Source organism: Copadichromis virginalis, linkage group LG6 (genome assembly GCF_057382275.1).
Source record: "Copadichromis virginalis isolate Kocher_CV1m ecotype Utaka linkage group LG6, C_Virginalis_male_GT1.1, whole genome shotgun sequence".
In the NCBI taxonomy this organism is placed as follows: domain Eukaryota; kingdom Metazoa; phylum Chordata; class Actinopteri; order Cichliformes; family Cichlidae; genus Copadichromis; species Copadichromis virginalis.
In genome coordinates, this window is record NC_140623.1 from 39,438,062 (window position 1) to 39,464,975 (window position 26,914).

At 43.6% G+C, this 26,914-nt stretch overlaps 1 protein-coding gene across 1 annotated transcript in view; it reads left to right on the forward strand.

Annotated features, from left to right (window-relative positions):
• The window catches only part of maml3 (mastermind-like transcriptional coactivator 3), a 132,496-nt gene that overhangs the window by 35,664 nt on the left and 69,918 nt on the right, over positions 1-26,914 (forward strand). The window contains exon 2 of the mRNA XM_085460355.1: positions 24,767-25,510. Within this exon, the coding sequence (XP_085316481.1) occupies positions 24,767-25,510 (744 nt within the window). The remainder of the gene's footprint in view (positions 1-24,766; positions 25,511-26,914) is intronic.

Genomic DNA, 26,914 nt, shown 5'->3' on the forward strand with positions numbered 1-26,914 from the left:
TCCTCCTCCTTCAGGTCTCCCTCTTTTCCTCCTTGCTTTCCTGCAAAATCCTTTTGCTGCTCTTTTTCTCCTCTTTGCCCTCCCTCCCGCCTTCCCCTCTCACTCTCTCTCTCTCCTCTATTTCTCTGGCACGATAGAGAGACAAAGAGATCTTTTGAATGCGTGTAGGAGGTGGACCTCAAGGGAGGGGATCGTGTGGATGTTTGCCCTGTGTGTGTTAGACTGTGTTTATGTGCACATATTAGAGCCCTTTAGCCCAAAGCTTTAGCTTTAAGAGTGAGGAATTCAATTTGATACAAAGGCGCGCACACACACACCTTCTCCACATCAGACAGCCAGCCGTGTCGTGCTCTCCACCCTGTCTGTCAGTCACTCAGGCGGCACTCATAATTGGCTTATAATGTCCTTGTTACCATACAGGGACCCCTTTGCCCCAACCCCCACTTCTGTCTGCTAGCCGGTTTGTAACTCTTCAAAACAGGCCGTCAAGCATGGGGGTGGGTTAATGTCTCTGTGTGTTTGTGTGTGTGTGTGTGTGTGTGTGCATTCATGTGGAGGTTAAGGGGTGGGTGCAGAATCAGGTCTCCCCCTGGGGCACTTGCACAGGGATGCACTCCCATCTTTGTCTGGGGGACAATGGAGATCTGTGGGTGTGTGGGTGAGAGTGCGTGTTCGTAGACATCCATGCGTTCATCGCTTTGATCGGGCTTGTTTTCGTGCTTCGGCTTGTGTGTCAGCGTGTGTGTGTGTGTGTGTGTGTGTGTGTGTGTGTGTGTGTATGTGTGTGTGTGTATGTGTGTGTGTGTGTGTGTGTGTGTGTGTGTGTGTGTGTGTGTGTGTGTGTGTGTGTGTGTGTGTGTGTGTGTGCGCATAGATAATTAGTCCCATTTGTGTATGAGACTGGTGACTCCTAACAGATTCCAAGGTCAAAGATGTTCCTGTCTTGACTTGAGTCCTGCTAGCTGGAGCTAAATGCTAGCAGACTTTATGTAATTCTGTTGGATAAACAGGTTTTTGCATTAGTACTGTTTAATGGGGTTACTGGAAATATTGTTTTTTACACCAGAACGGGGGTTGTTATCTTTACTGTCGAAGTGACAGTCAATCACATCATATTATGGGATGGCCTTGCAGAAGGCCTTGCGGTTACAACTTACCTGTGAAGTAAATTTAACTGAGAAGTATAAATCCACTGTTGGGGGTGAAAGCAGGGCCACAGGGATCCCCTGGAGATGGACGAAAGCGCTGCGTGTGGCACAGGTTTGAGACCCCTGCACAAGAGGAACATGCTGGAACATGTTAATAATCTCAATTTAGTCTTTTTACATCTCAAATCAACATTAGTCTGAGGTTTGTGGAGGACCAAAACTGTTTATATTATAATTTATATTTTCTGTTTTATTTATTTATTGTTAAATGTATTTATTTATGTATGTATTTGACTGAAGTTATTTCTGCATATTTTAATAGTTACATTGTAGCTTTTTGCCTTATAATGCAGATAATGGGGTGTCATTCAGAGTCATGGGGATTTTAAACGCCAGGCTTGCAAAAAGCTGGCTCCAGCTGGGGTGTTTAGCCCATCGAGCTGATAATTAAATTAGTAAAAACTAAAATACTAAGCTGAGGAGAACACATTCAGGTGTTAATTCTCCCTGTAAAGGACCCCTTCGTTGATATTTTACATTAAGCTGTGAATCGGAGCTGGAAGTAAGTGTGGTAGGTCCCCTTTAAATAAAGACATTGTTGCAAGTGGTTGCACGTTATAGTAGTTTTCTTAGTCATATGCAGGGTTGCACAACTATCAAATTCTAGTAACTGCTATTTTATAGAAAAATGAGTTGCATATACTGAAAATGTCTCTTCTATCTGTTTCTCTGCTTCTCTGTCTTGCTCTGTGTGGATGTGTGTGTCTGTGTGTCCAATGCCTCTTTAAACCACATGTCTTTTGAAATAAGGAAGTGGCTTCTGATTGGCTGCTTTGTTGGGCTGTGGGCGTGTTAGAGCCGCTGCAACTGAGCTGGGGATAAAAGCCGAAGCGGCTTCTGAGCCGAGGCAGACTGCGAGTTTCTAGATGATCTCCCAATGGCGCGCACACACACACGCACACACACTCACGCAAAAGAAAATCAGTGTGACAGAGATGAGTGATCTGTGTGGGTGAACAGGAAGAAAGACAACACAGATGAAGTAAAAGTGGAATAGAAAAGGAGGGAGGGGCGGGATTGAATGAGGAGCTTGAGGGCAGCTTATGAGGGACAAAATCAGAAGCAAAAATGATGAAAGATGAAAAGGAGTCAGGAGAGAGGGAAATTGGAGATGTGAAGGAGCGCGGCGGAGATGGGAAATTAGAGCAAAAGGGCTGACACGGTGAACAAAACGCTAGGAAAACAAGGGTGGTTGGAGGAGAGAGGTGCATGTTACAGCTGGGATGCACAAGAGCGGGGATAGAGGAGTAGAAGAGGAGGAGAGGAAAAGGTACATGTGACTGGGAGCGAAGGATAGACGAGGGGGGAGGTGAGGAGGGAGGAGAAGAGTGGCGTATGTCAGCTGGAGAACAATAAGAGGCGTTCATGACACGTCTCCAGGGGTATCGACTCAACGTGTTCCTCCTAATAGGAGCTAAAATAATTAATAACTTCCTCCGCGGTTTCGGTTTCTCCGTCTCCCTCTGTTGCTCACACACAGAGCCGTTCAGATGCTGCACATATGTAGGCGCGCACACACTGGCGAGTAAACGACAAGTTCCCCTTCCTCCGAAAAGCACACACATTGTAGTGAGACGGGGGAGAGGGAGACTCCTGTTCTAATGTTCTCTCACATGAATAAGTGATGGTGTTAGGAAGTGACAGTACGGGCGGGAGGGTGGTCATGTACGTGAGCGTGTGTGTGTGTGTGTGTGTGTGTGTGTGTGTGTGTGTGTGTGTGTGTGTGTGTGTGTGTGCAAACACACTTCCTTTTCTTTTTTGCATGGCTGGTTCCTCGGGACCCCAGAACCATTGCTCTGGAACAAAGCCTACCACTGGTGTTCATCAGTTTTGTTGGTGTGTGTCTGTGTGTGTGTGTTCATTGTGTTTCATGGCCATGTGTGTGACATGCTGATGTTTATGGCCTGAGGGCACGAGGGGAGAGCGTGAGTAGGAGGAGGAGGAGAAAAAGGCAGAACTACAGATAGAGAGGGAGGAGAGAGAGACGAGTGTGTGTAGTCATTGAGATGTTGAACGCGAGCCGCAGGCAGTCTGTGTGCTCTCTCTCTCTTTAATTCCCCCCCACCCCTCTCTCTCTTTCTCTCTCGTCTTTGTGAGCTTGGAGAGCAGATAAAAGCCGTCCTAGTCTTGAGGACAATAACGGCCATCACAGCTTTGCAGCAGTCGCCGTCGCCTACCTGCCTCCTCTTGTCTTTGTAGCATGAGTGTCTCCGGTGCCGGTTTAATGTGTATATGCTGCAGACAGCGACACAGACAAACACTGACTGCCTGTATAGATGTAGAGTGCTTCAGCCTGAGCTCCGTCTGGTGTCACATTAAGCCCTTCCACCCCCTTGTTTTCAGCCTGTGAGCTCCTCGCTCATGCAGCTGCAAAGTTATAGGCTGCTTTATCTGCTGTAGCTCCTCTATAGAGGATGAATAGGGATGTAACTTTTCATCTTTTTCACATCTGACGCTCACGACGACACCGTGACTTGTGGTAGCCGTCGATCCACAGTCGAATTATTTTACACATAAAGTGGAGTTTGTGGTTGCTTGTGTAGTTACTTGATAATAACTATGCATTCTATGCAGATGAGCTTGTGTTCAGTCAGGCCTGACCGAGAAGAGGCCACGCATAGGTAGAATGCTGATTGGTTGCTTGAACAGGAAGGGAAGTGACAGCGGAGCTCACCACAAGGGGGAGAAGTGCGAAAAATCATCAGATGTCAACGAAGCAGCATGAGAAGCACAGATGTTGGCTGTAGAGGACAGTTTGATTGTTGTTAACAGTCGTGTTTACATGTTATCTTAATTAACATGCACAAAGCTGTTCGTCTTTAACACTGCCCCCTAGTGACAGGAAACAGCTGCAACATGTAGACAATGATCTACAAAGTGCAGAGTAGGACCAGCGGACAACCATGCATGTCCCTGAAGGCAACACCAGGCTTAACTTTAATCAAATGCAACAAATAAATACATCTATTAATACAAATGTACAGAAATTCTTTTATTAGTAACATCGCAAGTTTGCATTTATAATTTTAGGATTTATTTTTGATAAAATAATGAAGATTAGACACGAAAGTCAGGGGAGAGAGTGAAAGAAGCCATATAGGGTGAACCCGGGTTAATGCATTAAACCTTACAGCATATGATCACATGCAGAATCTTGTGCACTAATTTTCACAAAAACCTCCTCACACATGGAGCAAAACCAGAACGACATGGGTGAAGGGAAGAGCTCGACTGACGACAAATCATTATGTTAGCATTTGTAAGATAACCGTAGAGACGCTGAGTGAGCCCTTAAAGGAGGACTGAACTACAGCACCTCAAATAAACAAGGAAAACTCTGAGAAAGGAGAAATGAAATACCTCCAACCTGCTGACCCTACGCTCTTAGCTTTCTTCCCCATGCCTCCAGCACCCAGCATGCTGTTTGTAGAGTGTGCCATAGCAAAGACAGCACAACATAGAATTAAGCACAGAGTGAAATTATAGCCTGCTGTCGCAAATACTCAGTATAGCTTTTTGGGTCAGGATATTTGATCCAAATTTTAAAGCAGTGCATCCCTAATTGATAGTATTAGTCTGGATAAATAACTAATCAGGATAAATATTTTCTGGTTACCTAAAGCCAAAGTCACACAGGTGTAGAGACTCTCAGATTTCATCCAGCGACAGCAAACAACCTCCAGCAACCACTCACCAACTGGTTGGGGAATATACACCCTAGTGACCAGATGTTGCCAGGGGGGTCTCCAGCTGGTCTCTAGGCTTGTGTTACTGGAGCCTAAAATGCCCCTGCCGTACCCCTTTGACAACACAAACAACCCAAAATTAGAAAAACAAAGAGCGCTGCTGTAGCTTAAAGACGACATTTCAGTGGAAGTGATTATTAGTAGATATATCTGAGCCACTCTGAGCCGCTTCAATCTTTTTACACTCAAAGTCTTGACTGTGTATCGGAGCAGAACTCTTAAAGAGTCTGTATACTTTCACTCAACCTTGACCTCATAAATAAACGTCTCTCCACATCAGCAAGCATCCAGTAAGCAACAGTCACCTGTCAGTGTTTGTGCTGCATTTGCTGCACCGCGTTGGCAGCCATGTTTTCCCCATACATCAGGGTCGGATTAAACGCCATCAGAACCAGCAGCGCGAGTCTATTTTTAAAAGCTGTGTGTGAGGTTAACGCAGAGTTTTTGGATTGCGTGTGTTTGTTTGTGTGTGATGCGCTGAAATTATGTGTAACCAATATCACATTTACTGCTGTGTGTGTGTGTGTGGCTACATTAGCAGATGTGTTTGGCTGGAAGTCATTTATATGGTAATGATGTCATTTACCTCTGAAATGCATCTTCCTCAACACTGCCAAATAGGGCTTATCCATATTGGCAAAGCTGCTGTGTGTGTGTGTGTGTGTGTATTTGCTTTCTGGAAGCATAGCATGGGGTTGCAACATCTGCATCCTGTAATATATCAAGATAAATTGTATTTGCAAGTGTTTGTTTGTGTGTGCGTGCACAGTGGTTTGTTTACCTTATGTTGATAGGAATGTGAAATTTCCAAGGTTTTGCGGGGCAAATGCAGAAGTCATTTGACCAGAGTGCCTGCAGCTACACAGCCTCACTTCCCTTTTGCTGATGGGCAACAGCACATGTGCACACACACAACACACAAACATACCACTTACGTTTGATCAGGCGACATGCAATCTAAGAGCGCTCCAGGGTGCATATGACGTCACCTTTCCTCAGCCACCGCGCACACATACATACCGCAGTCCCGGGGAAATAACGAAGACGTTGGCGAGCTCTGAGGGTGACAGACAGACAGCAGGAAGTGATCCTGCCTGAAGATTTGACCCAACGAGCCCCAGAGCACCCTCATTAGAACACCAGCCCGCCCCCGACCCAACCTCGCGTGTGCATGTTTGTATTTGTGTGCTCGGTCTGCCAGCCTCTCACTGGTATCCACAGGCCTTAAATAACCACGCAGAGCCTGTTGCTTTTGCGATAACTATCATTAACATGCTGATTACAGGTCTGGGCATCTTAAAATAACACATACACACTGGGGCCGTGGATCAATACTTGCATGCTGGGGTAATGATGGGTCTGCCTGGCCTGCACAGATGAGAGAGATGATGCATTACGCGGGATGGAGGGAGATGTAGCGAGAGGAGAGCAGAGGAGGAGGGGCGAACAGCTGAAAACGAGTGAGACAGAGAGGTGAAGACGGATGAATGAAGAGTGATGACGACGGCGATTTACAGGCAGGCTAAAAGTCTGTTTAGTACGGTATAAAAGTGCAGTTTACACGTGGCCAGCGACAGTGACCACACACACACATGTATGAACAAAGCAAAACACATGGAAACAAAAAGCCACAGCACAAAGTTGTTGTTGCATTAAATGAAAATCAGTCTGCCATAAGATGGGATCAATGGGATGAAAGAGGATGAGAGAGAGAGAGGCAGGGAAAGAGGAGAGATGTATTGTAGAGGTCTTGATAGATTAGTATATCTGTCTTTTGTCATCCCTCATGATTTCTGCCCAGAGGCAGCGCGGCGAACAAACACACTCGCACACACGCCAGCCGTAGACAAAGATGTCCATTTACAATGTACAGTGGCAGAACAATTGGTCGGGTCCTTTAGTAAGTCAAATAACATCGGAAAATAACGCGTGACCGTGCAGTTTGTGCTGGATTTATATAGCGCTGTCCATCTGCTGCAACCATAGTACAAAACATGGACGCAGCTTTTGCATCTGGCCTGCTTTTAACCTCCATTCTCTTTATGGCCAGCAGGGGGCGACTTCTATGGTTGCTTTTTTTTATTTTGGAAAATAACTACCACAGACCCGTGCAGGTGTTTGCTGATTCGCCTACTTCTCAAGTCGAGCGAAAGACTGTATATAAAAGAGGGATCTGATAAGTAATGCGCCACAAACATGCATTGTTCCTATCTGCCTGCAGGGGGCGGCCTCTGTGACTGTAAAAAGAAAGCCAGTTGTGTCCTTGAGTTTCGACTCTTTCTTAATAAAACGTTTAAATTTAGTCAGTTTTTTTCCCATGTGGAGTAAAAAGGATGACAGTGCAGGGTATTCTGTAGAGGAGGCCCACTTTATGATTGGTAAATCGCCAGAGTGCAGCGTCCTCGGTTTCTCGGGTCGGTCCATCAGATGGTGATGGCTGAAAAACATCAACTTGAGGCTTTAAAACAAGAATTCACAAACCAGTGTCACAGTGTTGTGATGTCTCCTTCCATTTTTTTTTACACCTAACATGAATGTGGCCTTTACCTGTAAGAAACCTTGTTTTTTTTGTACTATGATAACAGGCTGGCTGCACTGTCAGTGCTTTTTTTTTTTTACTCAGGTACAGCTGTAAACAAAAACAAGAGCAGAAAACACTGTTTTGAGGTATACTAATTCCTCCACTCGGTAACCTATGATAAAGTAAGTAAATGATCTCTTTGCTGAAGTGCGAGCGCGTGTTTGTGTTTTCTCACACACGCTTGGATCTTGCATTTGTTTCCTACGTGCTGCACGCAGCACACCGGATTGGACTTTGTTCTTTCCAGGTCTGGTAGAGATGTGTGTTTAAGCAGTGTAAACACACGCGTGTACGCTCAGACGCAGTCAAAGAATCACAGCAGCGAGACAACAGCCGTCTACTACTGCATGACCTAGTTATGCACACGGGAAAATTAGACAGGGGATGGAAACGGCAGCCTTTCATCCAGACACCATCCTGCTCGTGTCTCAACAGGTGATATTATAAAGGCCAGCTGATCAATTGTTTGATGAGTCCACAGGGAAGCTGGTGCATATTGCCTCCTCTAAATAAATTGTAGAGAATGATCTGATCTGGTTTCTTGACCTTTATTTAGCCTAAAGGACACGATAATATTGGTATATTTGTATTTATAAAGACTTAAGAGCTGCTATTTGTACCCAAGACCTTTTATAGACCTCAGTCAGGCTCCAACCTTCAAATCTCGCTAAAGCTTAATGATTTGTCTTGTGTTTGGGAGAGTTCAAAGACTGTAAAACACTGTATTTGATATTCCTAATGCACACTTTCCATCATGTGCCTTGGTTGTTTGGCCTCACTTTTGTAGCCATTGTCTGTTTTTGTTATGCTCGAGTTTATGTCACGAAAACAATTCACTTTGTTGGTTTGGTAAAATAAAGTTTAAATAAATGAAAAGGTCGAGTTTAAGTAGAAGAGCAAGTGGAGCTTGGATGTGAGAGACTCCATTCCACACACACACACACACACACACACACACACACACACACACACACACACACACACACACACACACACACACACACACACCATTCAGCATGTCCTCTGGTCAACACATACTCCTTCAAACCGATGCAGCCAGTGAGATTCTGGTGTCACTGCCAAGTAGCCATCAGGGCCCCTCCACTCGCTGCCACAGTGATCTGTTACCATAGCAGCCTCTCTCTCTCGCTGTAGTCCATGCTCGCTCTACCCCTCTCGCTCTCGCTCTCTGTCTTCCCCCCCTCAGCTCAGAGGCACCACTGTAGAGAGCAAAAACTGGTGAAAAAGAGAGGGGAGAAAGCTGTCGTTCCTGCTACGAGAGCATCCATAAATCTGTGCGCGCGTGCACGTGCACCAGTCTGCCCTCACGACAGGCTCTGGCGGCGGCAGAAGCCGACTGGGTTTTGACACAGCCAATCGTACTCTCGCCTTCTGTGGCACATCGCCCGGCCGAGCCAATCAGAGAAGATCGCATGTAGCGCACGCAGATACACACATAGCGCGCACTCGGGTACAGACAAACACTGACACTACATACTTTGTTTTTTGGGCTGCAGATGTCATCCTCAACACGAAACATAGGTGGAAACTTGCCACCTGTGTCTTTGATCTTTCTCAATCTGTTCTTATGTGTCAGTGTCTTTCTTTTCTCCTCACTTGCTCTCCTTCTTCCACTGCATCCCTGTCTTTCGTTTCTCGCCTCCTTTCTGCTTCTCACTCGGCCTGTTTGATGTTGCCCATGTTGCCTCGCTCGCTCTTTTGTTGTCGGGTCCACAGAGGACAGGTGTTGGACACAATCTGTCCCTATCTTACGCTCTTTCTCCTGCACATATACACACTGAAGCCTGGACACACACACGCACACAGCTGTCAGGCCCCTCCTGGTGACCATCTGGCCACGAAGCCAAGAGTCCCCCCCCTTCACTCCTTCTTTCACTTCTCTTTTTTGCTCTTGTACTAATCTTTTTCATATAGCTGCAGGCTGGACTCCTATTGGATTTGCTCCCCCATGTAGCATGATAATAACAATGTAATAGACAATGACAATCCACCTTACAAGGTGACCAACAGATCAGAGAAATTAGCAGCCGCAGGCAGAAATGTAACAACAGAAATGTCCGTCTCAAACTGAGTCTCTGTCAATATGGACTTCAAGTGTGATATTTCTGCTTCCCTACATTAAGACAGCTGCACGGTGCACAGAGTAGTGAACCCCGGTCAGATTGTATATTTGTGTATTTCTTCATTACAGATGGAGACAGAAGTATTGGTCCAAGTCTCCTGTCTTGAGAAACTTTGTGCAGGCTTTCATCAACATCAGCACTGACAGCTGACAGTTTTTTAGGCTTTAATCCTGGACTAACTAATAAGCCAGTTTGGTGACCAGGATGAGAGTACAAGCAGGTTTTACTGCCAATAAAGATCACAAAAGTAATTTGGACAAACTCTGTGCTACAGTTACACTTTATCAACACACCTGAATCAAATGATTAGTTCATTACCAGGCCTCTGAAGAACTTCAAGACATGTTGAGGAGGTCATTTGGCATTTTAAATCAGCTGTGTTGGATCAAGGACACATGTAAAACCTGCAGGACACCGACCCTCGAGGCCTGGAGTTCGACACTCCTGGTCTAGATCAGAACTGGCTTCTTAATCTTAGATTACAGCCTAGACATTCAATAATCATTTTATGACCCTTTTCACCTAGCTAATGTTCCAGTTATATCTATGTATTAGCTTTTTTTAGTAATACATGATAAAAACATTCATTAGAACATTTATATTTAATAAAACCCACTTTTTCCTTTTAATTTTTACACTGTGAAACAATGCAAACCACAGTTTCTCTATAGCTTTATGCATGAATCTACAGAAAGTTTCAAACCAAAGCAGGTTTTTTGTTTTTCTTTGTTTTGTTGAAATATGAGGTAGAGGAGTTCATTTTCACTTATCATTTCACTTATTTGGAGTCAGAAGAGACTCAAAAATAATTTTATGTGAAACTATGCTGCTTATACTAGACCTTCAAAATATCATTAAAACTGTTGCCACTATACCTCCTTGAGCTGGCAGCCCATATACTAGAGTCTCCACAGCATGATCCTACATTCAGACCACTTTCTGTGTGTCACTGCCCTCACACTCTCCTCGTGTTTCATGTCTAATCCCTGCGCTGTCCTGGGCCAAACATGGCCCAAAAGTCATGAGCTGGTCGGCATGGGTTACAGCCAGATGTGTCCCAAATGTCACCACACACCTAATATCTGGTCTTGGTAAAGTCAGCCTGTCGTTTCTGTGTTAAATCTACGCTGTAGGTACATAATAGCAAACCCTTCTGAAACCCACCATCTCTGTAGAAATGTAGCTACGTCGTGCCAACCGAGCCCCCATCACAGGCTTGACATGAACTCAGTGCAGAAGTATAAATAAAGCTTGAGTCAGTGTTGTCATCAACATTCATCTATCTAGGAATTTACTAGCTTTAAATTTAGCTAATTTGCCAAACTCTGATCAAAATCTGGTGCTGTAGTATATCCGCAGTCTTATTCTTTCAGTCTCTACCCAGAGCTCGTGAGCACAGGCCAGGGTTGGAACGTAGATCAACCTGTAATGTACGTGCAGCTCTCTCCTCGCCACAGCAGACAAGTACCATCCTTCTCAGTGTCCCGCTCGACTAAGAACAAGACCCCGACATAAAAGCTGCTTGACTTGGGGCAGCAGCTCATCCCTGACCTGCAGTGGTCACTCTGCGCTTCTCTGGATGATCACAGACTTTACGATCGTCGATCTTCTGCTTCACACGCAGTTGACAACCAATCCAGTGCAAGCTGGAGGTCAATGTCTGATAAAGGGAAGAGAATTACATCATCTGCAAAAATGCTGAGATGATATCCTGAAACCTGCGCTGGCAGAGACCACCCTCACCGTGAACAACTCTGACGTTGTGCCGTCAGTGTGAACCCGAGTCCTGCTACGGCAGTAGCAGAACTAAAAACCATCTAAAGTTAAATACACACTGCAGGCAGTTAGAGCATATTTGCCTCATGCTAGGCTCAGGGCATGCTGGTGTGTGACAGGAGGAGCAAACAGTTTCTAGCTTCCTGTCTGTGTTTCAGGAGCAAACGCCTTTTTCAAGTCGATTTTCCAGCGTAGCGGAGCGCGGTCACATCAGCAGGTGGGGGGTCATTCTCACGAGGGTCGTTGCTCGTCGGATTAGGACTCACAGTGTAGCAGGACCACCTCTACTTTTCATGTGCTTCATGAGCAGAGCACACAGCCGTCTCAGATAGACGGCTGGTGACGTCTCCAACATCCAGATAACGAGGCTGGAAAGTATAATAGTTTTTTTTTTAAATTAAAACTGCATATGCTGAATTTGGTGCTCTTGACATGAGTTTTTAAAAAGCAATAATCCAAACAGAAATGGAAAACGATGATGTAACGTCATTAGGAAAAGTAAGAAAACCCACCTGTGAGATACGGTAAAAACTGTACCTCTGGGGTCTGCGTGGACCCCGGCCGGTAGGATGAGAATTAAAGATGATATTTATAAAGGTAATTGTTCAACAGTTGGTGCTTATAAACTATAAACTGTAATTTCATGTGAGCAATCATCTCAACAGTTTTGTTTTTTGGGTTTTTTTATAATCGTCAGTGTCCCACTGAGCTGCACAACAATAATTTCATCATCACATGCAAAAATATCTCCCTAATTATGCCGTTATGCTCTGTGTATTTTGTCTGTTTCTTTCTCCTGTTCCTCCTCTGTTGTTCGTCGCTGCTGGTTGGACCCATGTTGTTGAGTAAGAGAGGAGAGGGGAGGAAGAAGGGAGGGGGACAGAGAGCGAGAGAGAGGGGGTGGATCTGTTGATTTACTAAAGACTCAAACACGACCAGTGTCCCCTCCCACACACCCACACTTCCTCTCTCTCCTCACCTCTCCTGTTCCCTCTCTCTCTCTCTCTCCCTCGCTCTCTGTGTCTCTCTGGGTCTCTCTCTCGGCCCCCACCCCCTCCTGGCGCGATGGTACAGCTCCAGAAACAGGAAGGAGCCGCAGCTCTATAAATAGAGAGGAGCAGCTCAGCCAGGAACCACACACACACACACACACACACACACACACACACACACACACACACACACACACACACACACACACAGTTTCCCCTCTCTTGTCCCCTCATTTTCTCTCTCTCTCTCTCTCTCTCTCTCTCAGTGTTGCTTCTCTGCTCTCACTCTTTGCCCTCTTTTTTACTTACTTTATCTTGAAAATGTAAACACACACACACAGACACACACTTGTAGCGATGCACACAGTCCTTGACTCGGAAGATAATTAGTTGTGCGTTCAATGCTAATGGTTTGTAAAAGTGTTTGTTAGCACACGTGACTCCTTAGCCTTCCTCATTTGTATTTTTACCCCCCCGCCCCCCCTCCTGTCACTGCTCTCTCACACTCACACATATCAGGGTCTCTGTTATTGAGTCAGTGGGGTTGGAGGTGGAGGAGGGAAGATGGGGAAGGAAAAAGTGATGGGTTTCTCTGGCCTCTAGGTTTTTATGTCAGGTCAGCAGGTTTGAAAGTGCTGATGACACATGTGCACACACACTCTCTTGTTTCTTTCTGCGCACTAACACAACATGCAACATGCTCAGTGACAAACACCTGCTATAAGCTACACCACAGTTGTGTTTTTGGCGAGTGCTCTTATTGTTGTGATCCTTATTTAAGATGTGAGAGTTTGTCCTGAAACGTGGCACGTTTGAGTTGGATACATTTGAGTGGATGTAGCTTCCTCTTCTGTAGGGTGAAGACAACGCGAAAGAGCCTTAAATTTAAATTCTTTTTAATGGCCACAAGGGGGCGATAGCTGTGGTTTGCGGTCCTATAGAAGTCTATGGGAAAAAGGCCTTCTTCCCTGAAGTCTGTAAACACTTTCCTGATGATTTTATAGGCTCAGTCACACATTTCAGGTCACACTGAATAAAATAAGTCCATTTTGTAAATTCTGAGGGTTCCTGAGGGAACTGTTAGTCATTCTTCCACAGGTTCATCTCTGGAAACCTTGTGAGTTTTACTTCCTCAGACTCTCGTTGTTTAAAGGTTCCTTTTTAGTGATCTTGGCTCAAGCTGAATAACACACGAGTTAGTTTTATGTAGTTAGCAGAAGCCAAAATCATAGTTAGCCCAGCCCTAGGTAGTGCTCCTGTAACCATCCCTGAGGCAGTAGCATGCTTGTCCAGCAACAGGAACTAAGTGGTTTTAAAGTTTTGGTTGATCCTTTTTAAATGTACAACTTCCAAAGGCAAGTTTTTCTTCAGTTCAAAGACTTTTGAGTTTCTGCACGAAACAGCAAAGGCTAGACTGACGTCGTTGCACATAATCTTGTTATTTTTTTCTAGCTGAAAAAGAGGAATTACATCTGTGAACGTGTGCAGAATATTGAATCTAGGGGTGGAAAAAGTGGGTTGATTTAAAAAAAAAAATAGTAAAAAGAAAAAAAAGGTGTTTAGAGGATTAGAAGTGTGTGTGTGTGTGTGTGTGTGTGTGTGTGTGTGTGTGTGTGTCTGTGTGTGAGTGTATTGAAATCAGGGGTGTAGAGGTCCCCCGTGTACAGGAGGCAGACTGGCAGGCGCTTTCTCACACATACACCCTTTTCTGGGACGGCAGCCAAATGTTTCTTTTGTTTGTACCTTCCTCTTGTCACTTGGAGTTTTCTGTCCTTCACTCACACAGACGCTTTGTTTTTGTCCATTTAATGCTCCGATTTTTGGGATCTGGTCAGTAAAAAGCCAACGACCGTGTGTCTAAAAAGATTCACATATAAAACGAGTGTAAAGGATTAGAAGGTGAGAACTGTACAGGCCAGTGTTTCACACACACAACTTGACTTTTCCCCTGAATGTGAGAAGAAATCAAAGTCGGTGGTTTGTTCCATACATTTCCGGTCCATGTACACGTTTTGCATGTCAGCATGAGAGTGGTCGCAGTTTGAAACCAAACCCTTACACTGCTCATCTAAGGACCAAAGTTTCCTTCTGGTCCAGAACCAAGCTCAAGTCTCTTATTATCGACAGGTGTTTCCAGCCAAGCAAAGCCCCCGTATGTCAGGAACATTCATGTTAAAGCTGTCCTGAAGGCTTTCGGTGTCTTGCTCAAGGACACTCCAGCAGGATGGATGCTTGCTGACGTGTGCTTGAACCAGTGTCATTGACTGGAAGGACATACTGTCACGTACTCCTGCCTGTTTTCACACGCTCCCGTTGTTTTCACTGAAATTCAACAGGAAGACTGCGTATCATAAAAGTTAACTCCACGTCTAAAATCCCTCCATCTGTATGTGGAGTGTCAACCTCTCAGTCTTGCAGCGAGCCAAAACCAGACCCTCTTTTCACTTTGCCTCTGGTCACATATAGAAAATGCAAAGAGGGGGATTGTGAGATATCACAGCAAACACTAACTTCTCCTCGGCAGCTGCTCCCGGTTTCTTTTAAAAAGAGCCAGCCAGGAAACCACTGAAGTCATCTGTCACTTTTCTATAGAGGATATGAGGATCAATAGAAGTGTAGCCGTGCTGCAGCTTGTGTGAAAAACTTAACATACATCTCACAAACAAGTGCGGTAACAAATGTTTTTTCTCTCTGTACGCCTTTGTGTCTCCTTGACAATGTTCGTGGTGAAGTAATACCAACAAATACATTTAAATAAGTTTTTTCCACATAATATTTACATGCAGTAAATATTATGCAAAGAGAACATAGAGAACAGTCTGTGTTGCTCCAGATGTGTTTACCTTACATTATCATTGCAATATAGAACCGCACAAAAACACGTGAATAAAATCCACTATTTCAACAGAATAGGCATAAAACTGGGATATAGATAGTGACTTTACCCACTGGTTAGGACAGTTGGGCTATAAAGTCTACAATGATGTTGGATGTGAAGAGGGGGTTGGATGAACCGCATGCTCATTGACTTGTGAGTGAACTAAGTAGCTCCTTAGATTGCCATGACCTGGATGACTGAGAACCTTCACAGACGACCTTTGAGTGAAAACTCCAAAAGTTGATTCTGTTCATCTGGACGTAGCATTTTCAATGGGAGAAAACGCTACGTCCAGGTGAACAGAATCAACTTTTGCAGATTTACTTACCTGGATGATTGAGGATGCATCAAGACCCTTTGAGTGAAAAGTTATTAGCCAGTGCCCATTCCTGGATAATCCTCCTTTCATTTATAAATTATTTTATTTACTGTCTTAAAACTAACAACTGAGCCAATAAAGTTTTAAACTGCTCACTGAGGTCACAGTGGAGCAGAGGGTTTTTTGGGACTTTTATGTTTTCAACCTTATTTTTTTGTAACTCGAGCAGTCGCCCCCTGCTGGTTATGAAAATAAGTGCAGATTTCACTCATTCTGGTTTTGGTATTACATTTCAGACAAAGAATCTACATCCGTCTTTCATAGTGTCTATGTTTAGCCGTAGATGCTATGGAAACATCTACAGTAGGAGAACCACAGGAGTCGCCCCCTGCTGGCCGTTAAATAGAATGCAGGTTCAAGGCACTTTTGCACTGGCTTTGCGGTTCAGATCTAGAAGCTCTTTTATTTTGTCTGTGGTAGGCACCCAGTTAGCATTTACAGAGTCAAATTTATACAACAAAACTGAGATTTTACTGGTGACTTATTATCTTGTCAATTAAATGGGAGAAAGAAATATCACACTATTCAGCTCGTCTAAAAGCCAGAAACACTAAAACTGCAATCAAAGCACAAAACAACAGGGAAGCTGTCATCAGTTTATCAGGAGAAGCTGACAAACATGGTGCCAAATCAGCTGAAGAGTACCTTGGAACTTCAAAAGAGCACTGAATCTCTAAAATGGTCATTTCAAATTAAAACCCTGATCAGTGTTCACTTGGAACTGTTCAGCTATTCTTTGGACGTGACTACTCACCCCATACAGGTTTCTGATGTGCTAGCTTTACATGGCAGAGTTTACAGTGAACCTTATTATAGTTTATTTTTTAAAGTGCTTAAAAAGTCTGATAGGTAGACGAAAGCAAGGCTGACAGTAAAGTACGTTTTATATGAGGTGGCGCCATCGGAGAATATTATCAAAAGAGGAATTAAGGACACATGTAATAAAGACTGTTCCAAGCAGGAGTGAATGCAGATCTACTTTGAAATTTTTGCACTGACCCTTGATTTTTGTCGGCCGCAGAATGTTTGAAAACCGCCGTATAACAGCCTGTTAGACAGGTGATGGTTTGAAATTTGGTGGTTACAAGCCTTTAGCCATCCGCCCATTATTACCACACCACACACACACAAGCACACAAACACATTTCCTTATTAAAGACCTGTTTGATTTAATTGACTCATTTCACAGTCTAGTGGGCCAGACCAGGAACAACCACACTCTCACAAACACACTCAAAGCGTGGCACACACAGGCCCGCACCAGGGAAAACAAGTGAAATTTAAATTATGGCTGATACTCATGCGTCTGTTTGTTTCAGTGGGTGCAGAAATGTAACTACTTGAACACACTCGATCCACAGGGTGTAATTCCTCTCTGCAGCCTCACTTTACAGAGCCTTTGTCTCTCCTCATAGACAGGTGTGCAGGTGTACTCGCTTTTTGGACGGGCTCGCTAAATCTTCACCGCTGTGGTTTTAGCGTCAGTTCAAAAAGAAAAAATAAAGCTCTGCTGGTTCCTTTGTGCTGTGGACTCGGCTGCTGAGTTCATGGATCAGAGATACTGACAAGAAAATCATTAGGTGTGCTAGAGGTAGCTTTGAGTTGCTCAAATACTGTAATTTTTACTATACAATAATCTAAGTGCTAGCAAAAATAAAGGTTATTCTTTTATTTTCTGTCTAACCAGCCAAGTGTTAAATCAGTGTGCAGCTTGGTGTGTTTGTGTCTCTGGGAGTTGGACTGTAAAGCGCCTCAGAAGCCAAAAAAAATCTCTTAAATGTGGCCTGCCATGTCATTTGCAACCAGAGTTGAATCAAAGTCCTTCCTCTTGCCTAACCTTCAATACCACAACCAGCATCCTGGGGGGGAAAGTGAGAACCAGATTTTCGGTAGTTAGCACTGGTCTCTTACTGCCCAAAATGTTCTGGCTGGGCATAAATAAATAAAGTGCTGGATAAACACATGACAAAAAAAGAGTCTGTTTCTATACACCTCATTGAGACCCATTCAGCCTACCAGAGCGGAATCTCAACTGGCATGTGGTTACATGTTATTCCCATTACAATGCTTTAAACCTGCATTCTTTCTAATGGCCAGCAGGGGGCGACCCGTGTGGTTGCCAAAAGAAGTCCGGTTGTATAGAAGTCTATGAGAAAATGACGCTGCTGCACACTTGATTTATGACCTTATTAAACATTTTCCTGATGGGTTTTTGGTCTCAGTTGCTTTTTCAACTCTTATACCGCAGGGTCTTCATTTTCTTATGTGTGGCCAGATTTATAGTGAAATATCCAGCAAGTCTTAGCTATTTCTGAGCCAGATTCAGATAAGTAGTGCCAGTGTGGACTGGGTTTTGGCTTTAAAAAAGCACTACTGTCACTATTTACAAATTTACTGATCTACTAACGTTTGCAACATGCCATTTACTGCTATTTAATGATGTTTAACCCTGAAAACATGTCTTAATTAATTTTGACATTGAAATAAACTGACTGTGCCTGTGTTTAGAAATCAGTGCAGCTTTTGTAAGTCACCTGTAAAACCGAGCACGCCTATGAGCACTATTTGCGGATTGTTATCACACGCTTAGTTTCCAGAACTAAGATGGCCAAAATGGTCAAGTTGAAGTTTACAAACCAGTGGGTGACGTCACGGGGAGTACGTCCATCTCTCGTGTGCAGGGACAGGTAAGAAAAGCGGGAGTGGAGGAAGAACTGACTTGCAAAGGAAGGTGTGATGAACAGCTTCGTGGCATTGATGAAATGTGTTGCAGTTATTTTTCACAGAAGATGCCACTGTTATATGTCTTTTGGTTAGGTGTATCTTCAGTGATGTTGTCGTAGTAGCAATAAATGAGTCTCATTTTAGAGACAAATGATTTCACGTTTTTTCCCCCCTTAGATTAAGAAACATGAAGCTAGCTACCTTCACATATAGTTTGTAATTTGAAATAAATACCCCGAACTGTCTCGACGCGGAGTCGTTCCTTTAATGCTGGGACTCGAATTTGATGCAATGCTTAAGTTTCCAGAAGAGCGAGCCAAAGAAAGGAAGGAGGGAAGAGAGAGAGGAGGAGAGGGAGGGAGAGAAGGCAGGGTGTCGGAGAGTGAGTAAGTGAGCGAGAGGAGGAGAAGGAAAAAGGAGGAAGACGAAGAAGACGGAGGACGCTGCGCACAAAGCACCAGAGCAGCAGGTTGCTATAACAACAGCACCTTAGTGGCTCCATCTCTGTCTCTCTTCTCTGCCTCCCTCTCCTTCTCTGATCACCCTCTCATCGTTTGCTCCCCGCTGTCATTTGGAGCGCTATGCCTTTCCATCAAGCCACCTATCTAGCCCCCCCCTCCACACCTCTTTCTCTGCTTCACCCTTTCTCCTCCTCTTTCTCCTCTTCTTCATCTTCATGTTCTGGTAGCTCCTCCGCTCAAAGGAGAAAGACCATCTGCCTGACAAATAAATCCCTTCTTCCTCCTCGCGAGCGTGCGTGTCTCTCTCTTTCACCTTTGTCTCTCCTCGCTTTTGTCGTTCTCCCTCTGTCTGTTGTGGGAGCAGGCAGAGGAGCAGTCAGCAGGTGTTTATGTCAAAGAATACACGGAGAGAAGCAGGAGGCAAAACAAGCAGCGCTCTCCTCCTTTTTTTTCCCTCTCCTGTCTTTAGTCTTTTATATATTTTTTTTTTTTGAACTCCAATGCTCTTTTCTTCCCTCTAGCTCTCGCTAACCACTCCAGCTTGATTAAACTACTTCAAAAATCTTTGTCTATGAGTCTCGATGTCATCTCTCTTCTCGCGGCCTGGATTCTTTCTCTTACACATGCAAACGCTCCTCCATTCCTCTCGATTCCGTCGGCTTCAAAGGTATTTCATTGCTGTGATTGTCAGAAAGAAACGCTGCTAGGTTCAGTGTGATTCACAGGTTTAATTAGGTTGTTAATTGTGCTAAAATAAAAGAAATTTGCTACAGTGAATACATAAAGTATTTTGCACCAGCACCGGATCCTTTCACGTTCCCTCGGGCAGCAGCATGCTGACTCCCCGAGCAGGCAGGACCACAGTGCTTTGGTCTGGTCTCCTCTTTTTTTGTTTCCTTTGTTTCTTTCTCCAGATTCACGATCCTATTAAGAAGGTTAAATGTTTTTTTTTGTGTGTTTTTTTTTTAAGTGGGTGTGTATTTAAAACCTGTACGTGTGTGTGTGCGTGTGTGGGAGGGTGCGACAGTTCACACCACCTGGATAATTATGGGAGTTTTTATAGGTGGGCTTTGAAAGACGAGTCTGTTATTACCAACATGAGTCACTGGCATTTAGGGAAAGCCTGTAACACACACACACTCAGACACACAAACACACACAGACAGAGGAGGCCTGAATTATTTAAACCCATTGATTGCAGGACCACACACACACACACACACACACACTGAAATCGTGTCGTGACAGTGGAAACGCGTGTTTTCCTTTTTTTTTGTTCCTTAGTTGTTGCTTTAATGGCTAAGAGATCAACACACACACACACAGACACACACACAAATGCATACACTGTAGTTTCTTTTTTGGTTGCCAATACTAATACTGTTTATCATGTCATGAAGATAATTATGCTGACTGTCAGTCAATGTGGAGAGCAGAAGAGGAACCTCTAGCACACACACACACACACACACACTGCAACATGAAGCACATCATCCTTTTTTTTTTACTTTCTTGGTTTACTGGAGTGTGAGTGTGTGCGTGTGTGTGTGTGTGTGTGTGTGTGTGTGTGTGTGTGTGTGTGTGTGTGTGTGTGTGTGTGAGTGTTTTCCTGCCAGCTTGAATGGGTCCACCTCCGGGTCAGAATACAATCTGAATATATTTTGTCTGTTGTTCCATCTGAATAACAAAGAGCTAAGTGCGCATTTGCACACATACACGTATCGGTGGTGCTTCCATTGTGTACGTGTGTGTGTCTGTGTGTGTGTTTGACTCTTTCACATGCGACAGTGGAGAGTGTGGATTTTACAAAATATTTTGCGGCTTCTGAGCTGAGGAGGCTGTTTGAAATGTAGATGTGCAGGCGGCACGTGCTGTATAAAAGACTTGTAAAAGGCTCCCATCCACGCGTGTTGGTGAGTCTTTGCATCTTTGTTCAAGCAGCTTTTCTACACGTTGATAACAACCACTATATAAAACCATTAATGCAATATAAAATTACAGCTGTTTTCTATACAAACCATGGGTGAGGTCACCATCCTGAACTCCAATCCTACGCCATCAGAATTTGTATTTATTAGGAATTGTTCTCTCAAATCAGGTGACAAATAACAATCAAGACAGGAAGCGATTAGGTGTGATTTCGCAACCAGAGAATGCAGAAAGTCAATGCTATTTAGCAACTTGAGAAATAAGCGCTGATGATGTGAAGTGAGGCAGGTTGGTCTCGATTTGAACTCTTCTCAAGTTCAAAGCTGATTCCAAATTCAAGAGAAGCAGACATCTCCAAAACAGTCTCGAACAGAGGTCAGAGGAAGAACAGGTACATTCGATTTGAGGGTGACCTGTCCCTTTACGATTGTAAAGATGGAAGTATTTATAGCATCCGGTCTTTGGACATGAAATTGAAAGTGAAGCCATGACTAAAAATGATAATCTTTTTGATTGAATCCTGCACTATTTCTAAGGTTCGTGTGGGAGCATCAAATTTGTACCCTGGGAACCTTTCATAAATGAGGTCCCCGCTTCCCATTCGTCATTTTAATAGCATCAGCTATTTTTCTGCCAACTTCATTAGGGTTTGAAATTAACAGGAGTTGGGGGTAAAATTGAGATTGAGAGTTTATTAAATTGCACAGAAATTGCACAGGAACCTAACTTGTTATTCTCTTTGCCTCTTTTTTTTTTTCATGGCAATTTGATTCTTGCACATTTCTTAGCGTTTACTTGCGTCTGCGTTGTGCCCGCTTCTTTGTTTAATCTCGCATGGGCAGTGAATGCATTCAGCTTTGATTTAAACATGTGGCCATCATCTTTGTTGTTTCTTAACAACTCAATCTCGGGTGCTGTAGAAAATACATTCCTACTAAAATAGATCCACGTTCAGAGTTTTTTTTATCTTCGGGAAAGCAATGATAAAAGTATCACTGCTGCACTGAGCTGAAAGCCCTCTATCATCAGTCACACTCAGTTGATAGCTAACTGTAAAACTCCCCCCTGCTGACAATTATACAGCAGAGTCTTCCCCGTCACCACTGCTCCGTAAGACTGTCGATTTTTAACTGTATCCACTTGAAAAGCTCATTTTTGCTTTTATAAAAAAAAAAAAAGGCCAAACTGGTGGGATTTTTTTTAGATTTTCTGCCTCTTTCTTTGTCTCGGGTGTCTCCTGCCATTACTCGGGTTATGTCACATGCCTCCGTACATCCTGTCCTCTCCCACACAGGTCTATGACAGTGATTACCTTAACTGCCAGCCAGCGTTTGTTAGCACCCCGTCGTTATCTTATGCTGTGAGACACGGAGCGGCGGAGGCTTCCTACAGTAAGATGTGGGGCCGATGTTAATAATGGGCCAAATACTCCAGATGTTCCTTTGACGTTTCTTTACCTCCTCGGAAAAACAAATGCTGGTATTGTTCATCAGGAGGGCTGCTAGCCTTCTCTTGTCTTTCCTCCTGTTTTAGTTACTTTGTTTGGGATTAAAACTTTATTCAGGTTAGCTGTCATGAATGTTTTTACTGGCAGAGGGCTCTGATGTGTCTGAGATAGATCAGATTCTGCAGATCAGCAGGTTTATCGAACTAAAACCAGCTGTGCAAAAACAAAATAAAAATGCGACTTTTATAAAAAAGAGAATTAACTGATAACTGTGTTCTTACAAAACTGAAAAAATAAACATATACAGGAAATGTCTTTTTCAGTTTGTTCCACTATGTCATCACATCCTTGACTATCAGGGTTTTCTCTATTATTCTAAGAGAATTTTGGTTTTTGTGTGCTGATAAAAGCTGGTCACTTCTTTCCTCACGGACACCAGCCATGATTTCTTAAAAGAAATGCAGATTTTATTGTTCACTTTTGTGCTTCACCTCAGTTCACCATCTTTGGCCCAGTGAAGCTTTTCTGAATCATGTTCATATGATCATTTTCTTTATACGATTTTAACTTTTGTGGATGCAGTGGGAAATGATGCTCACTGACACTGGTTTTAAGAAGTGTTCATGAGCCCTTGCAGTTACTTCCACTACAAAATCCTGTCTCTTTTTATCGCAGTTTGGCCCGGGGCAGCTCAGTATTGTTTTCCAGCCTAGTCCCTCACATGCAGAGATTTCTCTGAATCATTTATTGATATTATGTACTCTTTCCTGTTTTGCGTTCTTCTTAAATCATGAACTATTTGCCCACAGTCTTTCGCAGAGCGTTGAACCCATCTCCACCTTTGCTTCTGGAAAAGTTTGCTGTGGCTTCCCCAACTCATTGTTGCAACGCAAAATTGGCATTTATATTTTTTTACAGCAAGTAATTTGACAGTTTTGCCATTTGATATGGTGTTTTTTTAAATACAGGCTTTAACTCTTTTCCAAATTGCTCACTTTTAGTAGCGTCTGAACATATTTGGAAAAACACTTGTTGTGAAATCAATTTCTAAGCATAATATCTTCGCCCTGTCTTCCACTTGACCAAAGAGCAGTTGCAGAGAGCAAACACCACATTAATTTTCGCTTACAGACTCATCACCACCACTGTGTATATAGCACTGTCATCATGACAAATTATGTGAGTAAATGCGGCAACGCTGTGATAATTTACTTAACTTTAATTTTTTCATGTAAACTGAATGTTCGAATGTTCATTATCTTGTTCCATTTCAGAACGAGCACTTTAATGTAATTTTGGACACCACTTTGCACTCTCCTGTTTTTTTTCCTTTTTTTGTCATTTTAAGTGCTCTGAACTGTTGTCTCACTTACATGATTTTTTGTGCAGAAAGATTACTCTAATTCTCGGGTGGGTTTCTACCATTAATCGTCACGATAAAGATTAAAATATATCCACAGTGTAAAGTTGATATTTAAAAGAATTTCTCCCGAGGCGAGTGTTGGGAAACATGCCCTGAAACCCTCCTACAGGATTTACATCTTTTTCTGTGTTTTTTCTTTCTTTCTTTTTTTTTTTTTTATTGCATCCGTGAAGAAATAGGGAACGTGGACTGAGAAAAATCCCTGGCCTGCACGCCTAATTTCAGAGAATGAATCCGAGCTTAACATGTAATTGATTTGTCTTGGTGATATTTTGATCTTCAGTACACTTACTTCCTTCCCTCCTTCTCATGACAGTTCTCTGTGTGTGGAGAGGAAGAAGCCTGTTGTTATATTGATTTGTATCTCATGTTGTGTTCATGATTAGCCCCCTGAAGACCACAGAAAAGTTCCTGTTACTAACACGTTCCATCTCTGGTGACCTCCAGCTTTAAAGGACACTCATTGGGGGTTTTTTCTTCTTGTGTTCTGCTTTGAGTGGCTTTGCATAAATCATAGTTTCTTAAACTAGGCCGCGGTACAGCCATCCATTCTCTGAAATAAGCTACCTTAGCTCTGCTGTATTGCTAGCATGCTGTAGCGATAATCACAATCATAAGGTGATTATGGGGTTGCTTTCTGAATGTGAATTGATCCAAATGAGACCATCCTTCCAAACAGAAGATAAGACACACAAGATAACTTCTTAAAGTGGTCGTATTGAGCTTATTTCCAGGGTCACATTAGCATCCTTTGCAGGATTCACAGTTCAACATAGCACAGTCCCTCAGTCGATCCAGTGACTGAAATAAGCCACTGTATCTCTTCCCATTTAAAGCCAACTTTCTTCTAATTGGCTAGCTCTCAGAAGCAGGAGGCTTGACAAGCACTAGGTTGGAGCGTCTGTGCTTGAGATGGCTCTGTTGTGGACACCTCTTTCTGATAGCAAACAGTTCCAAGAGTAGAAAAACTTTTGGCTCACAGGGATTATTTGCACATACAGTTTGTGAGTATATCTAGATAACTGTAAATAACAAAAGTCTAATTCGGCCTCTTTACCATCTTTTATTTCTGTTTCAGCTCCAGGAGACTGTAAAGAGAAAACTGGACAGCGCACGATCGCCCCTCAACGGAGACCAGAATGGGATCTGTGATGGAGGCAACTACTCGCCGACCACCAAACGGGTACGGAAGGAAGGCTCCAGCGGCATGGACTCACTAACAGGACTCCCTAATAACAATAATAACAACAATGTGCCGCCCATCTCTCCACTGCATCACCAAATGGACATTAAGCCCTTACACTGCGGGCCTAACACTTCTGCCGGTAACAACACTACAAACAGCAATGGGAACCATGTAGGCCGGACATCAGATGAGCTGGGGAAGAACGGTGGCAGCCACCTTCCAGACATGAAGCTAAATGGCTCACTGGACTTGGAGGACAGCTTCGGCCTCCTCAAAGACTTGAAACAGGAGCCCCTGGATGACGGGGGTGGAATGGAGTCGTCTGATCCCCAGTCTCTGTCCAATCAGAACAAGCTGTTCTCTGACATTAACCTCAACGACCAGGAGTGGCAGGAGCTGATCGATGAGCTGGCCAATACTGTGCCAGAGGACGATATGCACGACCTCTTCAACGAGGACTTTGACGAAAAGAAAGAGGCTGAGTTTGGCAGGCCGGCAAACAATCAGACGCCGGGCCCACAGGAAGCAGCCGGGAATACGACAACAGCGGGAGGGGGGGCCGCGCCAGCAGCACTGCCTCCTCCTCCACCTCAGCCTCCACAGGGAGGCCCACAGGTTCCCATGGGTTCACCACAGGTCAGTATCAAGAAAGTCAACACGATGTCCACTGGAAGGGGTATTTAACCCAAACTCATAATCTAAGTCATGACCACCTCAGGTGAATCAGACTTCTGTATTTATTTATATGATATATGTCTCTCACTGTTATTTCTGAAGATAAAATTATAGCTCTTAGAGCGCAGTCGCTGCTCTTTTAAGATTTCTTCACTGATTCAACTTTTTGATCCGATTGATTTAAGTCCAAACTGGTTTTAAACGACTAATACCTGAATGAAGCTGTTAATTATGTGATCAACAAGAAACAAACCTGAAGTGGTTTCTAAGTGTATGAGAGTATTGATGTGTTTCATAAGCTACCTGTGAAGCATTTTGGTCTTACACAAGCAGCTTTTAGCAAAACACAAAAATGAATAAAGGAAAAAAATCTCTAAAGTAAGCAAAACTTCTACTTAGGAATTTGCTGCATTTCTGCAGTTCATTAATCCTCGATTGTATTCTCCGCATCCATCCAAATGATGTAAATTGTGTCATCAGCTTGAGACCTGATTCCTGAGAGTCATTCCTGTTATGCTTCTTTGAGGTTAGATTGATGCACAGTTCAGTACAGAAATGATATATACTGCCCAACGGAATATAATCAGCCCGGAATGCAGGCCAACACAGAAAATGTCCAACTTTCTGGACATTTCTCAGCTGTTCTAACTGCATTAAAGTGAAGTTGGTAACACATTTGCCTAACATGTGGAAGACCTCTAGTTTGAAACTTGGGAGGAAACATAGGTCCCTGGGAGTGTTGTGTCAGTACGGGCATCTGGCATAAAAATCTGTGCCATATGAAAATATGAAAATTCATCCTCTGTGACGACCTGTTGTGAATAAGGCTGCAGCTGAAAGAAGCTTCTAAGTAAAATGACAACTGCCTTGCCAGCTAAAGTTATTGGGCCTAGATGCTCTGTAGGCTCTGTGGTGGTCGCACAAGATAGATTAACTCTCTGTGGCGTTATTATGAAATACAGCAAGCAGTTTATCCGGTGGTTGGCAGTCTTCATTGTTACAAGCGTCTCTGTGAAGCTTAAATTCAGAAGCACAGAGGTTTCCAAATAGCACAGAGAGAGAAACAGCTGCTTCTATTTCATTTTTTCAGTTTTCTAGCGACACCTAGCACCTCAAAGACTCCAGAAAATCAAGCTTTGTTGGCCTGTTGATGCCATTTCATGCAAGCAATGAGCAATGCAGCAACCACAGCTGTGGCTTCCTGGTCTTGCTGTAATTGGGGCAAACTTACAGTTACAAAGTAAACCTTACAAATGGAACAAATGCACTATCATAAGTTAACTTCATCGGAAGGTAAAGGCGACTTCCTTTTCAAGCCAAATAGCATTCAGCAGTAAACTGCTTGTTAGTTTAGCTTAGTTATTA